The 27,180-nt window shown below is 46.8% G+C and overlaps 1 protein-coding gene across 13 annotated transcripts in view; it reads left to right on the top strand.

The window, feature by feature from the left end:
• The window catches only part of Rreb1 (ras responsive element binding protein 1), a 178,598-nt gene that overhangs the window by 144,850 nt on the left and 6,568 nt on the right, over positions 1-27,180 (top strand). For 12 of the 13 annotated variants that reach the window (XM_075969876.1, XM_075969874.1, XM_075969880.1 and 9 more), the window contains 4 exons: positions 477-613; positions 12,260-12,449; positions 13,953-16,866; positions 22,619-22,780. In XM_075969876.1, coding sequence (XP_075825991.1) covers positions 477-613; positions 12,260-12,449; positions 13,953-16,866; positions 22,619-22,780 — 3,403 coding nt within the window. The remainder of the gene's footprint in view (positions 1-476; positions 614-12,259; positions 12,450-13,952; positions 16,867-22,618; positions 22,781-27,180) is intronic. The other variant, XM_075969882.1, reaches the window with a different exon arrangement.

Raw genomic sequence — 27,180 nt, 5'->3', positions numbered from 1 at the left:
TGAGTTTATAGCACAAATGTGCCCCATTGTGTGGCTTTGGTCAGAAATATCTAATCTTCATTATTACAATGTAGAAACGTGGTCAACATCAATTCTGTGCTTATTTTGTTCTGGTTGTCAGGATTTCTCTGTGTAGCCTTGGCTGTCTTGGAATTTACCTATATGTGCTTTCTCTTTAGAAGCCTCAGGTAGAACATGAATGAAATGAGTTTCCAAAGTTGTCCCCATGCTTTTTACGTTACCTATGTTGCTGCCCTCACATTTATTCCTAATCCCTTGCAGATAGTACATGGTCCATAAATACTTGTTGATTAGATGAGGGGACTGAGGAATGGGTGGGTGGATGGGTAGTCAGTCAGACCTTGTTAGTGAGTGAAGAGCATACTTTTTAGCGCTTGCTAGCCGAATGTTAGACTCTTTGAAAGCAAACCTTTGTGAGAGACGACCTTGGTGATGCCACTCTGCTTTTTCCTAAGATGGTGGAAGATGGGCAGGCGGGTGATTTGGAGAAGATGACTGGTGAAGTCTTTCACTGTCCAGTGTGCTTCAAGGAGTTTGTTTGCAAGTATTCACTAGAGACCCACATGGAGACCCATTCAGATAACTCATTAAGGTAGGGAAAACGTGAATTAGATTGGTGGTTTGGGAAATTACATGTTACTGTTTCTTCTGGCATATGACATTCTTATTTCTTGTCACTCCAAACTGGGCTCCAGCAACTGGGCTTATTTATGGGGATTTTTGGGAAGGCACTTAAGAAACACATGGTATGTAGAAAAGATTGGTTTGAAGATTGTGAGCAAGCATGGCTGTAGCCATGGGCTGTGTTCACTTTGCTCCTTTGTTCTTACTGAGGTCCCTTGAGTAATCACTGAGTCTCCAGGCATTGGAGAATCTCCTGTCACAGGATGCTTTTGTGTCCATTCTTTGCAAAATGTGTTGTGACCAAATTGATTGCTTGCTGTACATGGATAAGTGGTTTAGACAGGGACAGCCCATGCATTTCATGTTTCCAGCACAGCGTTGACATGTACCAGGTGCTCAGAAGTGCTCTAATGAGCTGGACCCATAGTGCAGAAACCTGAAGCATTGTGGGTAAGAAAGGGTTCTCAGCGTGCAAAGGGGAAAAGCCCTTATGTAGTGCTTGTTCTGTGCTAGCCTCTATGTTACTCTCAGCAACCATGTTTCTGATCCTCAGCTTCAAGAGCCGAAAGTATGGATGGTGGTATAATTTCCAGCAGTGTTGGAGAGGGGAACACTTTTCTGTCTGTGTCTAACTTCTCTGGTAACTTTTATCAGCACAACCCCCCCCCCACACACACACACACAGTCCTTCTTCTAGGTGAACAAATAGGTTTAGAAATTTTACCCACAACATTGCTGACGTTTGTATGTTCTATGTATATGTTCCATCTATTTTAAATTAAGCTGTAGAAGACAAAGAGCTACATGGGAGCTTCTGCTCAAGCATATAGCTGAAGGTTCCTCTAAGGGCAGACCCCCATGTTGTCACACTTTTGGAAGACATCTTGGGAGTACAGGATTTGGGTATCTGCCGAAATTTTCAGTTCTATGGCAGTTTTCATTGGAGCGGGAGGAAGAGCTTTTAGAGAAGTTAAGGTATGAAGCAGTGAAATGCTGTCAAGTGCCTGGATGGAACTTGCCAATCTAAGACAGCAGCTTATGGACTGGCCAGTGTCCAGCGGGGTTCTCTCTCTGCGAGAAGAGGTCCCTCACTAGAAAGGCCTGTCTCTGCTCACATGTGGCTCCCATCAGCTGCATCTGTATCTCTGTTTACCCATTCACATTGAAGTAGGGCTAGATCAGTAATGCCTCATCCAGTGTTTCCTTCCCATCTTCTCTAAATATGTCTCTGGACTCTGATCTAGACTCTGATCTATGAAGAAATAGCTGTCAATGAGTACTGGTTCTAAGAACCTCAGTTTTTGTTTTTATTATTTTTTGATACAAAAATCTATATATATATCCTCAACTGTCCCGGAACTCACCACGTATACTAGACTGGCCCTGAACTCTGAAATCTGCCTGTCTTTGCCCCAAGAGTGCTAGGATTAAAGGTGTGCATGCACTACCACACCTGGCAAGAAACAACTTCCTGGTTTCCTTACCCACAGCGTCTCCTAAATGTGGAGCTGTGGTGTGAAGAGTGAGCACTGCCATGACACAGGGCTCTCACCCTGAGATTGGTGCGGAGATAGCACGTGGTCCCTAGTTCCTCCAGCTGGGGATTGCTGCCAGGTGGCCACGCACTCCGTGCTCTTGTGTACATTTTATTTTACTTCATATTTTATTTTGTGATCAGGTACTACTGTTTGGGGACAAACTACTTTTACTTTCCTTGAAAATTCCATCGTATAGGGAAGTAGCCTGGCTCTTCATGAGAGATTTCTAGGCAGCGTGCATCTGCACAGCATGGTGTAGCTGTGATGAGGCAAGACCAAGTATCCCTTTGTAAAACGCTGGTCTGGAAAGCCCTTTTCCTCAGAGCAAGTGGAGGTGGGAACCACATTAGACGTGAACCAATCCATGAGCGGAATCATCTTGGTCATGGTGCACAGGTGGGCTGTGAAGTCGAAGCTCTGTAGTCCTTTTTATTACCAAAGCAGGTTTCCTCACCTACTTAATAGTAGTAGCATCATGTGGTGAGGGGGTCGAAAGAAGTTTCTTAGCGTTGGATGGACTTAGCTCCTTCAGGCAGCTTTTCATTCCACTAACCCCCCAGCAGCTAGCCACTGATGGCTCTGAGAAGGGTGGCTTCGTGGCTTGTGTGTCTGGTGAGCAGACCAGCTCCAGCTTCATGGCTCTATCTAGTAACTACTGTGAGGCCGGGTAGGGCTGGCTTTTTAAAACCAAAAAGAGTTGATTATAGAACATAGTTAATTCCTCTTTTCTCGTCTCTACTCAGCTTCCACATAATAGCCTACTATCAGAGGAAGCCTTGGGGCCAGGTCTGGGCCAGTAGGGGCCTAGCTGGGGTGGTGCATTATGACAGTAGCTGATGGGAGAGACTGCATGTTAACCCAGAACTAAAATAGACACCAACTCCATTTTCAAATCCCAGAAGCTACCGCCACAGTGCTACCAGTTTAGAACCAGAGTCTGTAACTTAAAACAGCTGTTGGTTTCTGTCTTCTGCCCTTGCCCCACTCCCTCCCGTTACCAGAGTTGGCAAGGTGCCCATGTTCCTTAATAAAGTGTTGGCAATCCAAGCTTGTATATATGCTGAGTCTTTTCTCCTCCACTCTGCTGTGTTTCAAAATAATGAATTTCTGGCATCAAACAAAAGGAAGATACAAAGTCCCTGTATAGAGTCTCATTCTTAAGATCGGGTGTTACTTTATGATGCCTTCTATCTTCTAGCTCCTGGGCGAGGGTAATAGGGCAGGGAAGAAGGCTGAATAGATCACGCTGTGCAGTGGCGTTCAGATCGGAACTGTGATGCAAGACAGTGCAGCGAGCAGGTGGGTGCCGAGGGGATGTGATGCTGAATGCCTTGCTCTGTTGTTAGAGGAGCAGCAGAGTGACAGGCTGCACTGCTGGGAACGTAGTGAGCTGGAGCAGTGTGCAGACTCGTGCTGCTCAGCGGAACGACGAACAACATGACCCATGTGTCATGTGGAATCTTCTAGCTGTGAAAAGTGCTGTTAGTGATGCATTCTTACTTTTCACTTTCTTACGTTTAGTCCCTGAAATCTGTCTGTGCGTCTGTGCAGTCGTAGCCCCTCTTAATGGAAAGCAGTCCCCTGCCAGGGGCCGATCAGCCCGCAGAGCAGGTTAAAGACAAGCCAGGACGCAGTGAAGCCTTCCCCAAGGGTGGGCTGTGCAGCTGGGTAGTCACCATGTTGATGAAGGAGCTGCCAAAAGCAAACTTGGCCCAAGTTATTGTATAATCTTAGGTGGCTTCTTGATTAAAGGGGATTGGGTAATAAGTAATTCTAACATTATTTCGGTTAAAATATATCCAACAAAGGGCTGAGTCCTCATCGTGACAGTGCAGTGCATTTGACCAGTCTTGAGAAAAACGGGGATGTTTGAGGTGGGGCACGGAGGCTGACCAGAAAAAAAGGGAGGGGGGCCAACAAAGACACTGGCGAAGAGCTTTGGATGTGACATTGGATGTTATGGCACTCTTAATTCCTTCCAGATTATGGTCACATTATTGATCTTGGGTTAATTTATAGTTTATGGCAGTGCCCTCAGATCAATCAGAATATGGGAAGCAAGAGGGGTCTTTGGCAGACACCCAGGGCTCTGAAGGGAAGCTGAGCACCACCCTCACTAGAGTAAGTTGCAGGCCAGCCCTGCCCTTGCTGAGGATCCTGGCTATGGGACCACTTAGTGAGATATACTGGGACGTTCTTGTCTCTATTTCATGATTGTTTGAAGGAGTATTCAGCTCCCTTCACTGTACACCTACTACCCGCAGAGAGACGCTGAGACTCTTGGTGTGTCATTGGCCCCATGTTCTCAACATGGTTAGCACAGGGCAAAGGCAAATAGAATATTAGAGTCTTCTATTAAGACTCCAGGGGTCCAAGGATGAATGAAGGACAGAGGCCTGTAAGGGCCTGGTGGTTAGAGGTGTCTTAGTTATAGCTTCTTCACCACCCAAGAATAGAGCAAAGCCCAGGTTCACCTGGCTTCAGAGCCTTCCTTCTCCCTGGGTCCTTAAACTACTTCCTGCTTCATGTCATGCTGGCTTTGTTGAACAGGCCTAGCTGGGTGCTGGTCTGGGGTAGACAGCCTGCACATGACCCTAGCATGTGGCAAGGGAAGGCAACCCAGCCAGGGGTCTGTCACAGGCGTCACTGCTGCTCACAACAACTGGGAGAGATTACTGCAGCTGTGGATGTCAGTTCTCTGCCCCAGGATGGGCCAGGAAGGGTGGACTGAGGGAAGAGGAATGTCTGGGTGGGGTGGGGCTCTAGACAAGAGATTGCTTGCTCCTATTCCTTTTGGCCTCTGGAGACAGAGCAGGAAAAATGAAGCATGAAATCCTTTTTTTAAAAGGAATGCCAGTCTCCAGCAAAACTCTGTAATGAGCAAGGAATTGGATCACAGGGAATCCGGCTGGCCAAGAGTCACCCCAGCAGGTATTTCATAGGTTCTGTTTACTGCAGGGAGTGGGGAGTTATCAGTGTCAGGAAAAATGCCTGGGTATTGAGGGTGTGACATGATTCAAGAAGGAGCTGGGACATCTGCAAATGACTGTCCTCTGAGCAAGCAGGGTTACAGACAACATGGTCCCAGCCTGCTGCCTGGTACCTCTGACCTCAGGCAAGTAGAGGCTCAGTTTCCCCATCTGGAAAATAGATATGATGATTTGTGAAGAGGAGGGAGAATGATCTAGGCCTGGAACTGCAACAAATACTAAATGAGTTTTTTGCTATCTTGGAATGTGTTGTTTCTTAAAGGGTTTTTATTTATTTTGTGTACGTACGTGTTTGTGTGGTAATGTGCTTTCATATGTGGGATAACCCGATATCACACCCAGCTTTTATGTAGGTGCTTGGTGGAGCGGATGTCCTTACGCTTGAGCAGCCAGCACTTTTCTGAGCTGTCTCTCCAGCCCACATGTGTCCTTCTTAGTATTTTAAGCCCTCCAGCATAATAGTTAATGGTTTGATGGGGTCCTTCTTGACTGTCCCTATCCCAGTGACACGGAGGAGTCAAATTCTAGGACTTCTCCCAAGTACTGTGGACTGGACAGCATAAAAGCATTTGTCCTTTGCTCCTTATTGCCATAAAGAGTCATTTTTTTTTATCTAGTTTTGCTTTTGTAAACGCTGATCAGCTATTTAAGTGGGGTTTGAGTCCTGCATCCTGGGAGTATTGTAACCCTTATAGACTGTCAAATAGGCAGATATAGAAGCTTGCAGGACCCTGATGCCGACAAATCAGAGAGCCATACATCATTGTTTTGTGCCATGGTGGAGAAACCTGCAAGTGTTTTGTTTTGTTTTTAAGTTCCTTATTTTGAAATTTGCCACTATATTCTTTTAAAAATATCTTTTGGGTAGCTTTTTCTTTATGCTTAAGAAGAGGGAAGGTGTCTGTTTATTCCTCTGCTACCGTAATTTTCTTTTGTTTATATTTTTGAGACAGGATCTCTCTATATAGCCCTGACTGTGCTGGACCTGGCTATGTAGACCAAACTGGCCTTGGACGTGCAGAGATCCACTTGCCTCTGCCTCAGGAATGCTGGGGTTAAAGGTGTGGGCTACTCTGCCCGACTTAATTTCTTTTCAGGATTTATTTTCTTTTCAATTACGTGTGTGCACATGAGTGTGAGTGCCTACAGAAGTCGAGGGTGTTGACTCCCCTGCAGCGGAACTTAAAGGTGGTTGTGGGCTGCCTAGCATGGGTGCTAGGAACCAAACTTGATTCCTCTTAAGAACAGTACCATCTCCTAACCACTGAGATGTTCTGCAGCCCTCCTTGTATTTAGAGGGAGGCATTGTTTTTTGTCGTTTGCTTTGGGAGTTACTGTTTTGTTTTGAGATAGGATCTTGCTATATAGCCCAGACTGAGTGCTACTGTGAACAGGCAGGCAAACTAACACCCAGACCCCACTGCCCAGAATTGTACTTGCTGGGACTGGGCGAGAGTGGAGAAACTATAGGGGACCAAGACCGGCTTAACTCTTTAGGTTACTTTTTGAAACATTTCTGCTGACTTCAGGGTTTCTATCTTGCTCTAGAACATTAAGGTCACTAGATGAATAAAATATTACTGTAGCAGATACCGGAAGAAACACACCCCAGTATTGCTTAGTTACAAAGTTAACAAAGAAAAGACATCTAGTTCATTTTTTAACTATTTTAAGCTGTATCAGTGAGTCCCTGCAGTGGATATGCACACCATGATAATATCCCACTGCATTTCTACCTTAGCTTCACTGTTCGTCTAGGAAGAAATAAATGAAAGAAGAATGCCTTCTTTCCTTGCATCCTTCTCCCCTTCTTACAGGGATGCTTGTCATCAAACGAATAGATAGCTCAGTTCCCTTCCTAATTAGGCCTGTGGCATACAGCAGTTAGCAGCTTCACTGGAGATGGCTTCTCAAAGCTCGCCTTGAACTCCTGATACTCCTTCCTTCACATCCCAAGTGCTCAGGGTTATAAGTGTGTATCACCATACTCAGCTTCTGTGCTTTTTAAATCTTTAGTTGAACTTTTCCTTTAAGGCAACATTGCTTGCTTCATTATGGGGTCTTTTAAGAACTGAAAGGACAAAATCCTCAGCTCGTGTTTCCTTGACCTGGATGATAGGCAGGCTACTCCTTGCTGTGGTGTCTTGAGCTGGTTGAATGCTGGCTGTCAGGGTTGGCTCTTCCGTACAGAAAAGTTCCTGTGGAGCCAGGTGTATTGGCAATAAAATCTTTCCAACCTGTCAAGAGTCACCGCTAGAATGTGGTGGCTTTTGCTTGTTGAAGGAGAAAGGATGGGAACTATGGATATAGGGGTTCAGAACTTAGCTTCCCTAGGACTGGGGATTGAGCCAGTTCTGTGGCAGTGCCTCCTTGACAGCTAAAAACCACTTCTCTAAGCATATACTGTGGGTTCTCTGTGATCCTTATTTTCCAGCACCTCCCCAACTTTACATACTAGCAGGTACAATCAAAACTTTACTCGATTTTCCTGGCCTGCTGCTGGGAGGAGTTTCCAGTCCTTGGGACCTCCACCTACAGACCCTCCTATCTGTACTTCACACCTACCCCGAACCCAGCAGTGATAGGACAAGTGGTACTAAGGGAAGCTGGGAGAGGAGAGATAAGCTGCAGGCAGCTCTCTCTCCTCTGTTCCAACGCTCCTTTCTCCTCCCACCATCCTCCCCATGGAGGTAGGACCCCAGATTCAGTGACTGGGAAAAAAGTTGGACTCTGTCCTAACATGCCAAATTCAAAATTCTCATTGTCTTAGCTATGGTGGCTAAGGTGATGCTAATTCAGGTGCTTTCTAAATGAAGTCAGTACCTGTGTTCTGCCTTGGGGTGCAGAAAGCTGTTTCTATGAGCACCATGCTTTGACAGTCAGTATATTGAGCATGCCTGTAATAAAGTCAAGCAAATATCTGCTTTATCTGCTTTTGTATCACCTGTGTTAATTTATCTACCACCATCTCCCCCAACCCCCCAGAGTAACCTATTTCAATAGGATTTTGAAATGACAGGGTTTTTTTTTTTTTTGTATGAGTTCTTATAGATTCAAAAAAAAAAGAAGATTCACTTTCCCCTGAATATATTTATTTTACTGTGAGCAAAGTTGGTTTTCATTTGGAAAAGCTGCCCTCTGTTTCCAACAGAGGGCCTTTTCCATTGCCAGAAAATCAAAAGACGGCCAGTCTGGTGTATAAAAGTTCTCTCTGGCACGTCGTCAGGATCTGTTGCAAAATGAAATTTCTCCTACAGCCCTCCCCTCACTGTGACTCTTGAGTGTGTTTCTGCTTCATCTAAATCTTTCGCAATCATTGTCTTTATGTGTTCCTGGCCTGACTGAGATATTCCACAAACCCAGGTTGAGGATGACAGAGTCCTGGGGACCACCCAGCCCATGGCTGTAGCCTTAATGAAGAGTGATAAATCCAAGCCAGGTTTGTCAATACCCTGAGAGTAACACCAGCTGCAGACTCTGCCTGCTGCCACAGGCTCCGTAGATTTACAGTGACCTCCCCTGTCCTTCAGGCACTTAGAAACCTTGTTGCAAAGCCTTGCTTCCTGGTCTGGGGAGGGCTGGTAAACCCACTGATAAAGGCCTTACTTTTCTAGGTGACAGTTTTCCTCCCTAGCTTTATTTAAAGTATATCAACAGGTGCAGAGTGTGAGACAAAGATTTTCTGAATGTCCCACTTATTTATAACTGTAATTTTGCAACTGTTATAAATCATAATGTAAATATCTGATATGCAACCCCAAAGGGGTTGAGAACCACCACTCTTACCCTTTTTAGAAGGGAAGCCAAGGTCTCAGCTACTTGGTATTGCAGGGACCCTTTAAAAAACAAAATCCAGCCTGGCCAGGTATTGGTGTGGGCCTTCAATCCCAGCATTTGGGAGGCAGAGGTAGGCGGATCTTTGTGGGTTCCAGGCTATCCTGGTCTACTGAGTGAGTTCCAGGACGGCTGGTTCTACACAGAAAGATCCTGTCTCTGGAGGAGGGGGATTCCATACTTGGGAGACAAAGGAGGCAGATCCTGTGAGTTTGAGACAAGCCTCGCCTACGTAGTAGAGACCTCTAGGCCACCAGGACTACATACACGAGACTATTAAGAAAAAGAAGGAAGAATTTTAAAATGTGAAATAGGGGTGCTTAGGCTGGATTCCTGTGGAAGTGCAAGGATGAAGAGTAGATCTTAGACTGATCTGAAGGTCCCAAGCAGATTGGAGAGTGTTCTCTCATCTGTGGCCCCAGGACAGGCAGACTAGGAGGGCCTGAGGAAGCAGATGGTTAAGAACAGAGGGTGGACCAGAGAGAGCACTTGTTTTCACCTGAATCTTTCTCCGAATTAAACCTGCTTGCTGAGGAGGAGTGGTGTGTGTGTACACTGAAGCTTTGCTTCCAGGGGAGCAAAGTTCCTTTCCATCAACCAAAATCTATATAATCTTTGTTTCTGTTGAAAGCCTATGTGTTGAATATGTATTATTGTTTCATTAGCATTGACCTCAACAACCAATACCTCTGTAGTCCATGCCTGAATAGAGCCCCCCAAATGTATGTGCTCTTCTATAAGGCATAACTTCCTGTGCTTAAGGCACGAGACAGTACTTCAGAACCACGTCTAGGAACCATTCTTTACCATATCCCCAACAGAAAGCATCAGAACAGAAGAAACATGGCACCAAATACCATCAGTATTCTCTCTAAGAGCCGAACAGGCAGGCAACGTGTGATTTCCTCCTATCTCAGCAGGGAATAATAGATACAAGTGCAGAGCCCCTAAATAGTAAGGATCATTGCTATTATCTTATTTATATGAATATATTACATCTCAAACATAATATTTGAGATGTATATGTTATTTTGTGAGACCTTTTTTAGCCTGATAAACAAGTCCTTCTGCTAAGTATAAGCCTGCTGACTTCACACTAGACATGTGCTGAACGAAGTCTCCTACCCCAGCAGTGACTGACTGTATCTTCTGTATTAGGATAAAATGAGCCTAGATAGATGGGTAGGTCCTTGGTATCTAGGATAGTGCCTTGCACGAGTAAATATTAACTTAAAATTCTACCAGCGCTGTATAAAAGTAGTAAATTACCATAAGAAGAATGAGATAGAGTTCTTAAAGATGGCAAGTCTCCTACTATGCTGCCCTCCTTGTTTTTCACCTTCCAGGGAAGGCACAGTGTAGCTTCTGTCTTAATCATGTCCTTGAATTATCTCTGGTTCATAGAAACCAACAGAGTGTCATAGGCTTGAGCCAGCGCCTTGATGCTGTAGGGCAGGATGAGCAATGGACAAAGCACTACTCTCTGTTCCCAGTGCCCTCCCGACCTCTTCTAGAAGCTCTCGTAGTCTCTTAGGTGTGCAAGCAGGAAAACATTAAAAGGAGCCCTTTCACATTGCATGTGCTAAGGGAGTCAGGGTTAGTTTCTGTCAGTGGAGTCCCTGTCCCATACTCAGCAGCTGCTGGAGATCATTTTTGAGACTCGAAGTGTTAAAACCTCACCTCACTCTTACTTGTTATTTGAGGTAAAGTAGTCCCCCTTCTTATACACGTGTTAAGGATCATTTAAAGCACATACAAAAACAAACATGTGGTTAGAAGTCGGTTTGTCTAATTCTGATATTTCTCTCATCTTTTTTAACCAGAATAGTGTGAGAAGGTGAGCTGGTAACCGTGTTCAGTTGACTTGAACCTAGAAGGTCTAAAAGCCAGAGTCCCATACCAGAGGTTTTTCCCAGCCTCTGAGGTCAGGATCATGTGCCTGCTCCCAGAACTCGAACCTGTTTCAGCTGAAAGTAGACCCTGGTAAAGTGCAGTGTCAGTGCTGCTGCCCTGCTCCCCTGGAACTTAGCCCTCTTCGGACTGTGGCCCGGGGTGGATCCCCCCAGACATTCCAATCCTCACTTGTGCTCTGGGTTTTCTGCGGCCAGCACCTCACGACCACAACTGTCGGAGTTCAGTAGACGCCCCTCAAAGGGAGCATTGTGTTTCCAGTAGCTGATGGGAACGTGTTATTCTAAATCTTGCTTACCAGGGGAGCGGCAAGAGGTGCAGCTGCTAGGGAGTGATGAACAGGGCTGCATAGACTCTTCCAGCATTTCAGCAGCATGAGCTCAGTGGCAATGTGGTTGATTTCATTGTCTTTCTTTGCAGAAAAGAATGACAAGTGTGTAGTGTAAATGGGGGGAAGTTGCTTTGCCCCCGTAAACACATGGTAACGGGACCCGCCCCCTTAGAGGGTTTATGAGAGATGTGATTATACCAATAAATGGAACATTCTACCATCATGCAGATGTGCACATCTGCCCTGCCCCACACCAGTGAGCTCTATGTGAATGGGGATTTTGAATTTCCATTTAACTAGCCACATGGACTCCCGTGATTATAGCGAGTACAGACTGGGAGTTGCTTATCATACTATCTGAAATTTCACTCAGTGAAGCTCTAGAGATCATGGTACCCACTATCCTGTTGGCCTCCTGTCCATTTCCCTGGTAAGGCTTTTGCACTTATTGTAAGCTCACCATATGGTTATTTTTCAGATAATTCTGGTGGTGCTACCAACATAATTCGTTTATCTCTGTTAAATGCCAGGAGTACTGTGTGATTTCGCAAGAGCTGTGTAGACATGTGGTATTGGTTTTGAAAAGGGGTTTTGCCTTTTTGTCTCTTAAGTGCCATGTAACACCATGCCCAGCAGCATAGGCTTTTGATTTTGAGACAAAGTCCTCACTTTGGTGACTTCAGGAACTCCCAGCTGTCTTCTCTTTGTGCACAGGCATTGGATGATGGTGTCATACATCTTGTACAACCTGCAAAGATTTGATATCCAGAGTCATTAAAATATATCTTTACAAAAACAAAAGGAGAGGGGGAGAGAGAAAGAGAGACATTGTGTGTGTGTGTGTGTGTGTGTGTGTGTGTGTGTGTGTGTGTGTGTGTGTGTGCGCGCTAACCACTAGCAATTATGCCTTATTTTATTCAACTAAAATGAAGCAGCAAAGCGTACAGTAAAGCTTCCAGAGCAGCGGAGACTCTGAGCTGCCTCCTCATGGTTGTCATCCCTTCTCCTAGATGTGACATTTGCTGTGTAACCTTCCGCACACATCGAGGACTGCTGCGTCACAATGCACTTGTCCACAAGCAACTTCCCCGAGATGCCATGGGAAGACCTTTTATCCAGAACAACCCTTCGATTCCTGCTGGCTTCCATGATTTAGGATTTACTGACTTCTCCTGTAGGAAGTTTCCTCGAATTTCTCAGGTATGCTGATGGACCCATGCAACCTACCGCATGGTCTCCCTCTACATTCTGTGCAGCTGTGTTGGGTGGGGTGGTGGTATTTTCTGTAATGTCAGTTTGCTAAAATCCAGTCTGGCCCTGTCTGGTCTCCTTGGGTTTCTTGGGCTGAGAGGGATCAATGGTTATGTTTTCCAGTTTTTGTGAGGATCCAGTGCCTTTTGCCCACTCTTCAGGCTTTGAGATTTGAAGTTGTATACTCACCACCTCTGTTGCAATTGTTAGTGTCTGCTTTACAGCTAGGTATTTATTAGCAGTTTCTATTAAAATGCATTGAGTTTTTTTGGGGGGGGTGCACACATGCATGTGCGTGCATACATGTGTTAATATCTGTCATGTGTTCCTGGAGGCCAGAAGAGAGCACTGGGTCCCCTGAAGCTGATTGTAAGTGGGTGTGAGCCATCTGTGGGTGCTGGGAACCGAACTCAGGTCCTCTGGAAAAGCAGTAAGCATTCTTAACTACTGAGCAGTTTTTCTCAGCTCCTTGGATCATAACAGATTTGAACAAACCCATGAGCCAATTTGTCCCTTTCCTATATAGAAACTACTAAAATCACTTTGTAATTTTTGTCATGTATGAAATTCAGACAGGAAGTATCCACATAGAAGTGACACATATGTACATGCATGACTCTCCCTTCACACAAACAGCCAATTCTCATCATTTTGTGAAGAATCACCTTGGTTTGTCCTCTCAGCTAGTCTGGCACTACACAAGCTGGCCATCCTCCTGCCTCAGTCTGTCAGGTTCTGGCTTTCTGCTTTCCAGTGTAAGCACTCTCCCTCTTTTAAAGGCTTAATTAAAGCCCCCTCGTGATGTTATTTCACTGTACTTTTAGTATATCCCTTGTGGTGGTGTCCTTAATCAAACAAGCGTGATTCTTTCGGGCTTCTCCATCCTTTCAGAACCTACCTTGCTTTGAGGCAGACACTAACCATTACAACAGGACTTTGATGGGGATGGTGAACCACAGCTTTAAGTACTAGAGCCTGCAGAGAGGGCAAAGGCACCAGTGAGGTAGATCCACAGAAAACTCAATCTAAGATCATCCATCCTTCTCAGCCCAAGAAACCCAAGGAGGAAAGACTGGGCCTGACCAGATTTTAGTGAGAGAAAGGACATTCGGGAAAATAACAAAACACACACACAACATTGCAATAAGACAATGCTATCTAGAGAGCTGACACTTATGAACTGTGCGGTGGGGTGACAAAAGAAAACTACCCTTTAGTGTATCCCGTTAGGTTCACCACTCTGTGTTGGACTGCATCTGTAGCTGTGCATGGCCAGACTTCCACTCGCTGTTACGGTTTCCTAGTTCAGTCTCAGGCTCACACTGAGAAAGGTCGGCTCTGTGTTGATGAAATGGATTGCTGTCACACAACAGACACTTCTCACATCTCCGTCAGGATCGCTTTTAAAGCCTCACCTTTTCTCCCTTGCTTTTGCTGGTGGGTCTCACTTAGGCCTGGTGTGAAACAAACCTACGGAGGTGCATCAGCGAGCAGCACCGGTTCGTCTGCGACACTTGCGACAAGGCGTTCCCCATGCTGTCTTCACTCATCCTGCACAGGCAGACCCACATCCCTGCTGATCAGGGCCAGGAGAATCCCCAGACCAAGACCCTGGCCGATGATACCGTGGACCAGAAGGCCTTCCTGGCCTTGCTGGGCCTGCAGCACACCAAAGACATCAGGCCTGCACCTGAGGAGCCCCTGCCGGATGACAACCAAGCAATACAGCTCCAGGCACTCAAGTGTCAGCTACCTCAGGACCCTGGCTGCACCAATGTGCTGAATCTGTCCCCTTTCGAAGCTGCTTCTCTAGGTGGTTCTCTGACAGTCCTCCCAGCTACAAAGGAGGGCATGAAACAACTATCCCTACAGCCCTTCCAAAAGGGCTTCATCATCCAGCCGGACAGTAGTATCGTGGTTAAACCTATTTCAGGAGAGTCAGCCATTGAGCTAGCAGATATCCAACAGATTCTAAAGATGGCAGCTTCAGCTCCTCCACAAATCAGTCTTCCGCCACTTTCCAAGGCTCCTGCCACCCCCCTTCAGGCAATTTTCAAGCACATGCCTCCTTTGAAGCCAAAGCCCTTGGTCACACCCCGGACAGTGGTAGCCACCTCTACACCACCACCTCTCATCAATGCGCAGCAGGCATCCCCAGGCTGCATCAGCCCTAGCCTTCCTCCACAGTCCCTGAAGTTCCTCAAGGGGACAGTTGAGGCAGCCTCCAATGCTCATCTGCTCCAGTCTAAGTCTGGGGTCCAGCCAAACACCACCACACAGCTCTTCCTGCAGCAGCCTGGAGTGGAGTTGCCAGGCCAACCTGAGATGAAGACGCAGCTGGAACAGGACAGCATCATCGAGGCCCTGCTGCCCCTAAACATGGAGGCGAAGATCAAGCAGGAAATAACAGAGGGTGACCTCAAGGCCATCATGACAGGCCCCAGTGGCAAGAAGACCCCCGCCATGCGCAAGGTGCTCTACCCCTGCCGCTTTTGTAACCAAGTGTTTGCTTTCTCTGGAGTTCTGCGTGCCCATGTTCGCTCCCACCTGGGCATCTCACCCTACCAGTGCAACATCTGCGACTATATTGCTGCAGACAAAGCTGCTCTTATCCGCCACCTTCGCACACACAGTGGGGAACGGCCTTATATCTGCAAGATCTGCCACTACCCATTCACAGTCAAAGCCAACTGTGAGCGCCACCTGCGCAAGAAGCACCTCAAGGCCACCCGGAAGGACATCGAAAAGAACATAGAGTACGTGAGCAGCAGTGCGGCGGAGCTGGTGGACGCCTTCTGCTCCCCAGAGACGGTGTGCCGGCTGTGCGGTGAGGATCTCAAGCACTACCGCGCACTGCGCATCCACATGCGTACACATTGCAGTCGAGGCCTGGGTGCGTGCCACAAAGGCCGCAAGCCCTTCGAGTGCAAGGAATGCAATGCCACCTTTGCGGCCAAGCGCAACTGCGTCCATCACATCCTCAAGCAGCACCTGCACGTGCCTGAACGTGACATCGAGAGCTATGTGCTTGCCACAGATGGTGGCCTTGGCCCCACAGACACGGCCACAGAGGCCTCTGCCAGAGGAGAAGAGGGCAACTGCATTGCTTTTGGTGAGTGCAAGCCCCTCGCCACTTTCTTGGAGCCCCAAAATGGCTTTCTTCACACGAGCCCCACCCAGCCCCTGCCTTCGCACATCACTGTCAAGTTGGAGCCAGCCAGCAGCTTTGCAATGGACTTCAACGAGCCCCTTGACTTTTCACAGAAGGGCCTGGCACTGGTCCAAGTGAAGCAGGAAAATGTGTCCTCCTTGCTGAACTCTTCCTCCTCTGCCCTCTATGACTGCTCCATGGAGCCCATTGATCTCTCCATCCCCAAGAACATAAAGAAAGACAAGGACACAGTTGTTCCCAGTGATGCCAAGAAACCAGAACCAGAATCTGGGAAAGCTGAGCAGCTCTCTCCCTGCCCACCACCCTGCCCTACCTTGTCAGTGACTGCAGAACCCAGAGGGAGCTTGGAAAACCCCGCAGGCACTGTGGTAGCCGTTACCACGGCTGCCAACCTGGAAGCCCACACGCAGCCCCTCCAGGGCCCCGTGCAGCTGGCCGTCCCCATCTATTCCTCAGCTCTCATAAGCAATCCTACCCTCCTGGGCAACTCTGCCCTTCTGAACAACACAGCCTTGCTTCGGCCCTTACGGCCAAAGCCTCCCCTGCTCTTGCCAAAGCCCCCCGTGACAGAGGAGCTGCCTCCGCTGGCCTCCATTGCCCAGATCATCTCATCTGTGTCCTCAGCCCCTACTCTGCTGAAAACGAAGGTAGCTGACCCTGGGCCATCGATCAACAGCAGTAACACTGTGGCCACAGACAGCTTAGGAAGCGCCATCCCCAAAGCTGTCACCACCCCCAGTGACATCACAAGCCTTAAAGAATCCAGTGACCCACCTGCTACGGCCAGCAGCCCAGAGGAAGCCTTGCCTACTGAACAAGGGCCCTCTGGCTTATCCAGGAAGAGGGGAAGGAAAAGGGGGATGAGAAACCGGCCCCTCACCAACAACAGTGGTGTGGACCTGGACTCCAGTGGTGAGTTTGCTAGCATCGAGAAGATGCTAGCCACCACAGATACCAACAAGTTCAGCCCATTTCTGCAGAGTGCACAGGATGATACTCAGGATGAGGTGTCTGGAGCCCCTGCAGACCACCATGGGCCCAGTGATGAGGAGCAGGGTAGCCCTGCTGAAGACAGGCTGCTGAGAGCAAAACGGAACTCCTATGCCAACTGCCTGCAGAAGATCAACTGTCCTCACTGTCCCCGGGTCTTCCCTTGGGCCAGCTCCCTCCAGAGGCACATGCTTACACACACTGGTAAGGCCCCCAGGGCTCACCAGTTGGTGAGTCTTGAAAAAAGAGACTGAGGGGGAGGCCGAGGCCTAAAGTCTAGGGCCCTTTTCTCATGCTCCGTTCCTCTATGTCTCAGAAGCCGCAGGCTGTTGGTTTGCATTTAATCTGTGCCCGTGGTCTGAGCCATCAAGGTTATGGGTAAACAAGTGGATCAGACAGAGGTGACAGTGGTCGTAGGCTCTCGCTTCCCTCCCTATATCCCTTGCCTGACAAGTGTCTAGATTTTCTACTAAGTATGGAGGCAGTCCGGAGAAGTGGAACTTTGCATTAATGATGGTTCTGGAGATGTAATTAGCTTGGTTCTTTGACATGAGAACTCCCATCCTGGTGTCTTCAGTGCCACTTTTTCAGGTTGAACATTCTGTAGGGTCCTTTGTCTACCGGACACATAAAAGGTCATACTGCCAACTGAGACTTGGCCATTTTTTCTCCTTCTCTGAAGTAACTGCACCTTCCCCTATTTTTTCATTTTATCTTTTTTCTCCTTTTTTGAATATTTATCATAAATGATTGGTAGTGGTAATAATTTTAAGTTCTATTTATTGTAAAATGTCAACTCTTGGTAGAAATACTTTCATTAAAATTCTAATGCTCTAAATAACAGAGCTAAATTACCAAAATGATATCCCAGAAACATTTTTCAGATGTCAGTTTCTAGAAGTTGAAGTTTAGAAGTCTTAAATACAGAATATTTTATGCCAGGTATTTAGTATTTTAGTAATTTTCATATATAATTATAATTTTCTGAGTATTATCACGGGATTTGTATCTTTGATCATTTGGGCTTTGTACATTGAGTTAAAAGGTCCTTACCCTTTTGGAGTATACAACTCAAATATTAATAGGTAAGACTGAAAAATCAAATTATTCTTTATGTGTGATACAGGATTGCTAGACAAAAGCTCACCGGAAAAATTTGAATTTTAGACCAACAAGTAATTTTTGTAGTGTTAGAGACAGACAAAAGCATTACTTGTTGATTTGAATGAAGTTTAAATTTAACTGGACAGCTTGTCATTGTCCTTGCAAACTCTAGGGAATCGAGGTCCTTAGGAAGTTTCCAACAATGTTGTGAAGGGCAGGTGATGGAAAGTGGTTGGGAGCTGCATTCTCTGTCTTTGGAGACATCCCAGTACAACTGGTTCCAGTTGCTTTCTACACTGTGGTTTCCCCAGCCCCTCTGAGGAGAATGAGAGCTCTCCCAGCAAACTGACAGCCTTCCTAGAAACTAAAGCATCCACGAATTTTTGATTTGTGCTGATGTCGGTACATACCAGAGACACATCCGCACTTGAGAGTCCACTGCTTATGGTTGCCTGGGTTTTGATTGCCAGGATCCCATCCCTGCTGATTTGGGAGCTTCTGAACCGGTTTAATTTCCAGGACCCACATGGTAGATGTTAAGAACCAACTTCCACGAGTTGTTCTCTGGCGTCTACATGCATGCATGCCATGGCATGTGCATGCTCACACACACACACACACACACACACACGGGAGGGGGGAGAAAAAAACTACTTTTTACAGCTAACAGCATTGAGCAAAACCCAGTTTCAGCTATAGTTAATCATCTCATCAACTGATCTGTGGGATTATCTTAGCATCTAATACTTTGTCTCGATACATTTCTCCAGTTTACCCGTTCCCTACAACGGAGCAAGGAGGCCAAATGCTAAATGTCCAAACAGGGGCCAGCCAGCACAAACACGGCTTTAGCTCTTTACCCTGCTTAGGTTCCAGGAACTGTATCTGAGAAGGAAGCTGTCATCTTTCACGTCCTCTTGTGTGGTTACTACACACTCAGTTTCCTCCCTCCTCCAACTCTCTACAAGCTTGTGGTTCACTGTTCTTTCTGAATGTGTTACACCTCATGAGACAGCGATGCCCTGTTCCTGCCAGTTTCCCTCTTGAGCATCTCATCCTGTGTCTTCAGGCCACAGGAGGACAGAGTGCCAGCAAACAACCAGTCCCTTTCAGCCTCTGTTCTCATCTCTTCCTCCTTCCCTTTGCTCTGGTTCCTTGTTCCACAGTGACGGGTCAGGGTGGTGCAATATCTGAGAATCCCCTCCAGCTGTAACATCTGGGATTCCCTAGCTCACTCACTTTCTCATGGGTGCTTTGAGCTCCTTTGCCAGCTCTGGGCTCTTCCCCCTCACCTCCTACCCATTGCTAATGGGTCATAAGCACCGAAGTTTGAGTAAGGAGGTAGCCTCACAGTGTAGAAAGCAACTGGAACCAGTTGTACTGGGATGCCTTTTACTAAGGTTTATTTTAATTTCTGTTGATCTATGTGTTTGTATGTATAACTGCACGTACTGTGCACGTCCCTGCAGAGCCTAGAAGAGGGTGTTGGATCCCCTGGAGCCAAAGTTACAAGTGCTTGTGAACCAACAGATGTAGGTGCCCAGAACTGACTGAGGTCTTCAGGACCACTAAACCATCTCTCCAACCCAAGTTCTTACTTTACCACTTTTGCTTAAGTGGTAGTTTTGACTACAAAAGAAGAAAGACGTCTTGACCCTGAGAGCAGAGCTGGCGGAGGTTCAGGGAGGCTTGCACTTGTGCAGTCCTGTCACCACAAACACTCCGTCTGAGTCACAGGCTAGAGCCAACCTTGATTCTCTTCACAGAACGTTTGCAGCTCATCTCATCCGTCCTTTAGGTCTTGACAAACAAGGTCCTGTTGTCCTCAGCAAACTCTTGTTCCTTCTGCCTGGCTTTGTTCCCAGTGCCCTTCAGATAATGCCTCCCTCTTCCTTCTCTGACTGCTCTGCATGGATGAACATCGGCTGACTGGCTTCAGTGCTCACACTGGGGTGGAGGACATACAGGCCCTGAGTACAAAAGTAATTCCTTACGGTTAGAGCTGTTCTCACATACACACACACCAATAGTAATCATAATAATATAGGACAATTACCAATGGTCATTTAAATCATGTGATGTGGCTGAAGTCCTCTGATGTCTTTCAGATCTACTATAATATGCTAAAAAGGCTCACCATTTTTGCATTTCTGCACAGCATATTGCTATTTTAAAAATGAGGGTTTTTTGCAGTGAGCATGTGAGTTTTAAGTAACTGTGTTACTTGTCAGTTTGAGGCTTTTCCTATGATCTAAAGCTTGGCACTACCAAACTGTCTTCATCAAGGAATATAGCCTGTCTGTCCAAGCCACCTATAAAGGAAAAGCGTGTAAAAACTAAAAAGTAAATCATGTAAGAGATAGGAACCTACCCTTTCCTTTGAAATCAACAATTCCAGCATAGTGGAGCCCGGTAGATGGCCGAGTAGTTAAGAGCAGAGTTTAGATCCAGCAGCCCTGTAATAGATCGAGCATCTTACAAGTGTCTGTAACCCCATCTCCAGGATATGCCGGGCCTCCTTGGTCTCCGACGCATGCACATGTACTCAGAGACACAATAGAAAATCAGCGAATCCCAGTATAGTAGTGTCTGACCTTTTCCTCTTTTTTAAAGTTCCCCTGTCCCCTTTTTGGTGCTGGTTCTTGAACCAGTGATTCATTATAGCTCAGGCCCTGCCCCTTTGTTTCTCCCTTGTCTTGGTTCTCTTCTTCCCCATCTGAAGAAGCTGCCGTTTTGCTTTTTGACAAAGAAATTGTAAAGGAAATTTTAAAATATCATATTCAATTATTAATGAAAAGCAAAACAGTCAACCTGAAAAAATGCACAGCAATGATGTTTCTACAGCTAGTTACTTTATGCTTTTTTTTTCTTTTTAAATGAAGGTGTTGTCTATATTTTTAGCAGAAAGCTCCTGTAGACCCCTGTCATGGAACTCACCAAGCAACTGGTGGGTTCTCAGCTATTGTACAAGGGTCCCTTGTTGGTACATTCTAATGTGCACTTGACAAGATTTTAATGTGGCCTTCCCAAGGTCTCTAAGTATGCTTGGATTGGTGCAAACATTTATGTCTGTCTCGTTACCCCCAGCCCCATACTCCTTTTGTGTCTACTCCATGGACTAGACATTGCCAGGATAGGGGTCTTTTCCTGCTTGCTTGGCTGGTTTCGTGGGGTGGATGTTGCTGCTGCTGCTCTTGGATGCTGAAGTTCAAGCCCAGAGTCTCGCAAGTGCCAGACGAGAGCTGTGCCCTTGAGCTGGTCTGTCTGACAGTGCAGATGGCTCCAAAGGTGGTCTGTGAGCCCTGTGCTCTCAGGAGGGAATAAATGCCCCTTGTCTTCAGTTATTCCTGATAGCAGTCCTGGGTGCACTGACACAGGCGTTCTGGGCCTTCCTGCCCCTGGAAAACAAGAAGCTCTTCTGGCTCTTCCCAGCAGCAAGCCCTGGCGGCCTCTGCCATGCCCGCCTTGCACATTGCACTAGTCCGAGCTTTGCCATTATTAAAATATTAGTCTAAAGGGAAGGTCCTTGGTTTGTGTTTCCAGGGAGCTGCGCCAAGTGACTCTTCCTGTCAGTTATTGAAGGTTGCCTCCAGGTTCAAGGTTCTAAGATAGCAGCACCAGGCAGCAGCTCCACGGTTTTAGTACGTGACACCTTGTCCCAGTGGAGTCCAGAAACTGAGGCCTGGAGTCTGCGGCTAGAGCAGAGGCTAGAGGTGGAGGCAAACGTGACACTGAGCAGTCCATCATTCCCTTCTCTCTCCTAAAGCTTGGGGTGCTGCCCTCTTCTCTCCCCCCTTTTCCTTTCCCCTCTTCCTTCTCTTCTTTTCTTTCCCTCCTTTCTTCCCCTCTCTATTCCTTCCCCCTCTTCCTTCTTTACCTCCTCAACTTTTCCCATTCCCCTGTCTTACTTTCTCCTGCATACATACTCAGCCCTTGCCCTTTCCCCTCCATGTCAGTCTACACAAATGCAGGACAAGCCGCAGGGGAGCTTCCAGTGCATTTTGAAACACAGTGTTTACAATGCAGGCGGGATCAAATAAATGAGGGGGATAAGCAGGCCAAAGCAGAACCCTCCTCTAAGAGGGAACAAGGGCCTCTCCTCCCAACATACCACCCTATTCGTTCATGGCCTTGGCTTAGGGTCTGAGCCCGGCGCTGGCCTAGCTTTCCTTGTGCTTCTGTAGAGTAGAACATGTAGCTCAATATAGACGTAGCCATGTTCTGGTAAGAAAGAGTAAGAAAACCTGGGAACCATGGGATGAGTCCTCCTGTCCTTTGCCAATAGGGCCTAGGTAGAGGTCACTGCAAAATTTCCTCTGTGGGAGCCACAATAAGAAGGGGGAGAGCTGCCACGCTGGGTGGAGGACTCACTCTGACTTCTCGGGATGGGCCCTGCAGGTTGCCAGGAGTTCATGATCCCCCCTTGAGGAGGCTAGAGCCTGCTTCCCTGTCCCAGCTCACTCCTCACCTTCAGTATTACCTGCCAGGCTGGAAGGGGATGGTTTTTCTCTGGTTTGTAGGTATTGCTTGGCATACCTTAAGGTCCTTGTGGCGGTGTTAACACATTTTTACTGTCTCATTGAAACATGTGTGCCTTGGTTTCATGGTTAACTTTCTTCTCTAGCCACTTGAAGACAGCTTCCGTTACATGAAGGCTAAGGGAAAATGATTATTTTAGTTGTCGTCTGCTTTTGATTTTGTTTTAAGTGTGTTTCTCTTATTTTCTTAAAATGAAAGGGTGTGGAGGGGTAAACAAATGCCAGCAATCCAAGGAGAATAGATCAAAAGCAACTTTGCTTTTTTCATTGCAGTAGAAAGTCAGATAAATACATATTTTTTTTTCCTGCTTCAGGTCAGAAACCCTTCCCTTGTCAAAAATGCGATGCCTTCTTTTCTACCAAATCTAACTGTGAACGCCACCAGTTGCGCAAACACGGAGTTACCACCTGCTCCCTGAGAAGAAACGGGCTTATTCCCCCAAAAGAGGGTGATGTTGGATCCCATGATAGCACAGGTAGAGCCTCCAGGTGATGGAGAACCAGAGAGAGGAGGGCGCTCCCCAGATCTCAGCTAAAGCCGTGTGAGCTGGAGATGTGCACTGTGCAGCCTCCGCCTAGGGAGCCTTGTGCCTGACTCCTGCCTAAGCTGACTGACACCCAGGCCTGTGGAGCTGGGGAAATAGTGTCAGTGCCTAGGGCACACTGGAAATGCTAAGGGGGAGAACCAGCGCCTTCCTTCCAGAAATTGCCGTTGTTCTGATCCTGGAAGGCGGGATATCCGCATGTTGTATACTTTCAGCTCCTGATGTGCATACATCCCTGAAGGAAATGCATAGCTCTGAAGTTTGGGGGACCCAGCTTCTGCAGCCTTCTTGAGCAGCTCTTGTCCAGTAGACTCAGTACTGCAGGAACTGTGACACCCCCCCCCAAGCTCTTAGATGGGGAGGGGGTCTTGGTGGGGCAAGGCAAGGTGTTTCTTTTCAATAATTCTTTCCCAGTATAAACCTGTCCCTTGTTTGAAAAAGCACTCTGCATGTCCTTTCTTTAATCATAACTTTGCTTGACCTGGATCCGGGTATTATTCTCCTGTGCTGATTTGTGCTTCCTCCCTCCAACCCTACAGAGTAATTAACACTGCCCCATCCCTGTCATGCCACCCTCACCCCTTCGGCTTCTGTATTTACTCACGTCCTCTCTTCAATACATTCCATAATCCGACTACTCAAGTATGCTACCTCCTAACCCCCAAAACACACCATATAAAACCAAGCTGCTGCAGGCCACCTAGTCCGCCCAGGTAGGGGTGAGGGCATTGCAGACGCGGGTTCAGCTCTGTGGGTGTTGAGAGCTGGCATTTGCTATTGCTTGAATCTACGCCACGGGAGTGTTTATCTAGGGTTACAGTTGTGTCTTGCTTCTTTTCTTCCTCAGATTTGGGTGGGATAGAGTGCTGTGTAGTTTGGGTGGCACTCCACCCCTGGGAGTCAGCGTGGACAGAGTGACAGTCATTAATCCCAACCCCTGACTCCCTTGTCCTTCCCTCAGTGATGACACATCACTGTGGACTGGATTTCGAAGAGAGCTGATCCCAGTGGGGATGTCAGCTCCATTTCCCCTTTCCACACCTTCACTCAGACTGTAAAAGCAATGGAATGCCTTTGGCTTGCTGAGTCCTTCTGTCCAGGTAGACCCTCTAAGGGCAAGAAGGGTTCAGTTGGTTCACTGGCTCCTCTCCCCCGCCCCTGACTTCATTTCCATCCTGCCATGGCCGACTCCCTGTGAGCCAAGCCCAATCTCAGGCTCCAGGAAGCCCAAGGCACCGCAGCAGCTGTCTTTGCCGCAGACTGTGCAGTTAATGTTTAACCGTCATTGCCACGGTACCTATTAGACTGGAACGTTTTCTTACAGTCTGTTTTACAGAACTGTCCTGTGATTCTTCCCTAACCAGTTCAAGGGGGAAGGCAGCAGACACAGGGGTTGCTTCAGGGAGGGAAGTCTCTCTGCATCCAGCTCATAGTGGAGGATGTTCACAGGAACGCCTCTGCTGACAGCGGAGCTCAGTCAGGATTTATGGTCTGAGCTTACTTAGCTTTGGCACCAAGTGTTAGCCTGTGGTGTATTTACTTTTTAAGTTTACAGTTGCAGGTTTTCTTTCCAAGGCCCTACCCCAGAAGTTATATAGGTTTTCTTAAAGGGACAAAGCCTCTGAGGAAGGAAGTCACTTAAAGTTGTGAGAGTATCAAAGGGATAAGTGTCTGTTTAAGCTCTAGACACAGCTCATGACCGGAGAGAGAGGCAGAATAGGAGACAAGTGTTGAGGGACCTGAGAAATTTATAAACCGGGTGGCTGTGATAGGAGCTGAGGGTGGAGGAACGGGCTTCCTTAAAAATTCTTTTCTGGTTTTAACCTTGGAGACAGGATAGCTCAGGTTATCCTCAAACTCAAGGATGACCTTGAATTTTTGGTCCTCCTACTCCTAGCTCTGGGGTGCTTTCCAAGTCCATCAGCTTGGGTAGGCAGGTGCTCTAACACCTGAACCATACCCTCAATCCCAGAACAGACTCTGTTTTAGAGAGACAGGAAATGACAAGGAAGTTCCTGAAGTTTTTGAGGTTTGGTTTATATGTGCATAGATTGAATTCTTTTAAATAGCTGAACATGTTTTATGATGTCAGTGTGACTTTTCCAACCACATGAGATCTTCCATGAAAATGCACCCCAGATTTCTCCCACACCCAGGGCCTAAAAATACTGTGATGGGGAACAGTTTCCCCTTAAAGGGCTGTATTTATACTCAGTTTTAAACCGAAACTCTTCCCTCTGCCCTTGAGGAATCTTCTTGTTTCTTATTGATGCATGAAGTAGGCATCACATTGGTAGTGCCTGGACAGGACCTTTTTAACTATTCCTTAATGGAAGGCACTTTTACCAACCCTGAAGTCCTGTTGTCCACACACACTGGTACCCAAAAGTGCTCCCCATGCTTGAACACATCAGGCAAGTGTAGGCAAAACTGTCCACCAGGTCCTGTAGGTCAGTTGCATCTGTCGCATTAGCTGAGTGACGTTGCATTTCTAGGAAGCAAGAGATGACCAGCAGAATCTGCTGCCCTGTAGGAGGAGCTGGGCACTCATTGTCTACTGGGGTTCCTTCTGCTTCCCCCACCAATTTTCTTTAAGTGTCATGGACACTACGGGGAGACTAATGGGACAGAAACATTGTGTTCTCTTAAGGCTGCCTTGCCCATAAAAAGTGGTGGGCTCAGCTGCCTACATTTAAGGAGAAGCCATAATAGGACGTGGCCTTTCCAGTCATCTCCTCACTCACCATATGTGAGTCTATTGTTCCCAATCAGGTCACAGGCTACCCTGCTAAACCACTCCCCCTAGTGGAAGTTTGGAGTGTGACCCAGCCTCTTCTGCTCAGTTGTACATAGAATTTATCCACCCTCAGAACTGGATCGTGGGGCATAATTTTGTCTTGGTGCTAGTACTCGAATTTGGCCTCCAAATTCATTTTTACTTTTATAAGTGGTTTTTGGGCTTGGAGTGGTTTTTTTTAATTTATTTATTTTTGAGGCACAGTTTCTATGTGAATTCCTGGCTGTCCTGGAACTCGCTCTGTAGACCAGGCTGACCTCAAACTCAGAGATCTCCCTGCCTATACCTCCTGAGTGCTGGAACTAAAGGTGTGTGCCACCACTACCCAGCTTATTTTATAAGTTTATCATTTTAAATACATTCAAACAGCCTGTGTACTGAGTGCGTGCTACTCTGGGCCTAAGGTGGGAGAAGCACACCAGCCTAGGATACATAGCAACCACCTGCTTCAAAAAAGAAAGAAATCATGGTTTGCTGGGAAAAACAAAAAACAAACAAAACAAACAAAAAAAACAATAATAGGAGCAGCCTAGGGTATACTAGAAAAAAGTAGAATGACTCATTCCGAAAAGTGCTTGGCGCACAAGCATGAGGATCTAAGTTCAGTCCCCAGCATCCATTAAAAAAACAAACCGGTAGTGGTGGCTTGTGCCTAAAATCCCTGAACTGTGGTAGCAAGAGGCAAGATGAAAGAGGACCCTTGGAGCTTGCTGGCCAGTCAGTCTAGCCAATTAGCAAGCTTCAGATTAGTCTCAAATAAATAAATAAATAAATAAACAAACAAACTAGAGATGGAGGAAGACAGCATACACTGACCTTTGGTTTCCAAACATATGTGCATGCATGTACACACAGAATTACTCACAAAGCAAGCAATCTATGCATCCTCTGCTTTTGTTGCAGAGTTTAAACCACGCCCATCCCATAGATGCTCTCTGTAACACCAGAAAATGAGCATAGGTGTTTTCTTGAAGTACAGCCTAAACTTAAGTGTACATCTCTCAGGATTGCTGTTTCTTGTCGCAAGTTATCTTCATGCCATGGTTACTGGTTTAATTCTGAAGTCTCTTGAAACACCCAAACAGTAGCCTCTACCAAGCACAGTAAGAATGAAACCAATGAACTAACATAGACGGAGGTGTGAAGTATACATACCACGTCAGAGGCAAGCCCCCAGGCCCGCCTTGACGGCACATGATGGAGCTTGTGGCACTGGGAAGGAATGATAGGCATACAGTGGTCTTCTACCACAGCAAGAGTCTCGACTTCCTCAAGCACTGATCAGAGATGTGTCTATCAGGGGTGCACCTTCTCTATGTTCTGTAAAACCCCAAGTTTCCGCTCGGGGTTCAGAGGAAGCACTGAAAACCTACAGTAGTAAATTGGACTTTAAGTCCGTGGCTAAACAGTAGTTCTCAGCCAGGTTCCACCATTTTTCTGTTAGAACCATTAAGTTCTTTTTTTTTTTTTTTTTTTTTTAAATATTTATTTATTTATTATGTATACAATATTCTGTCTGTATGCCTGAAGGCCA

Source organism: Microtus pennsylvanicus, chromosome 4 (genome assembly GCF_037038515.1).
Source record: "Microtus pennsylvanicus isolate mMicPen1 chromosome 4, mMicPen1.hap1, whole genome shotgun sequence".
NCBI lineage: Eukaryota > Metazoa > Chordata > Mammalia > Rodentia > Cricetidae > Microtus > Microtus pennsylvanicus.
This window is presented reverse-complemented; position numbering and strand designations above follow the sequence as displayed.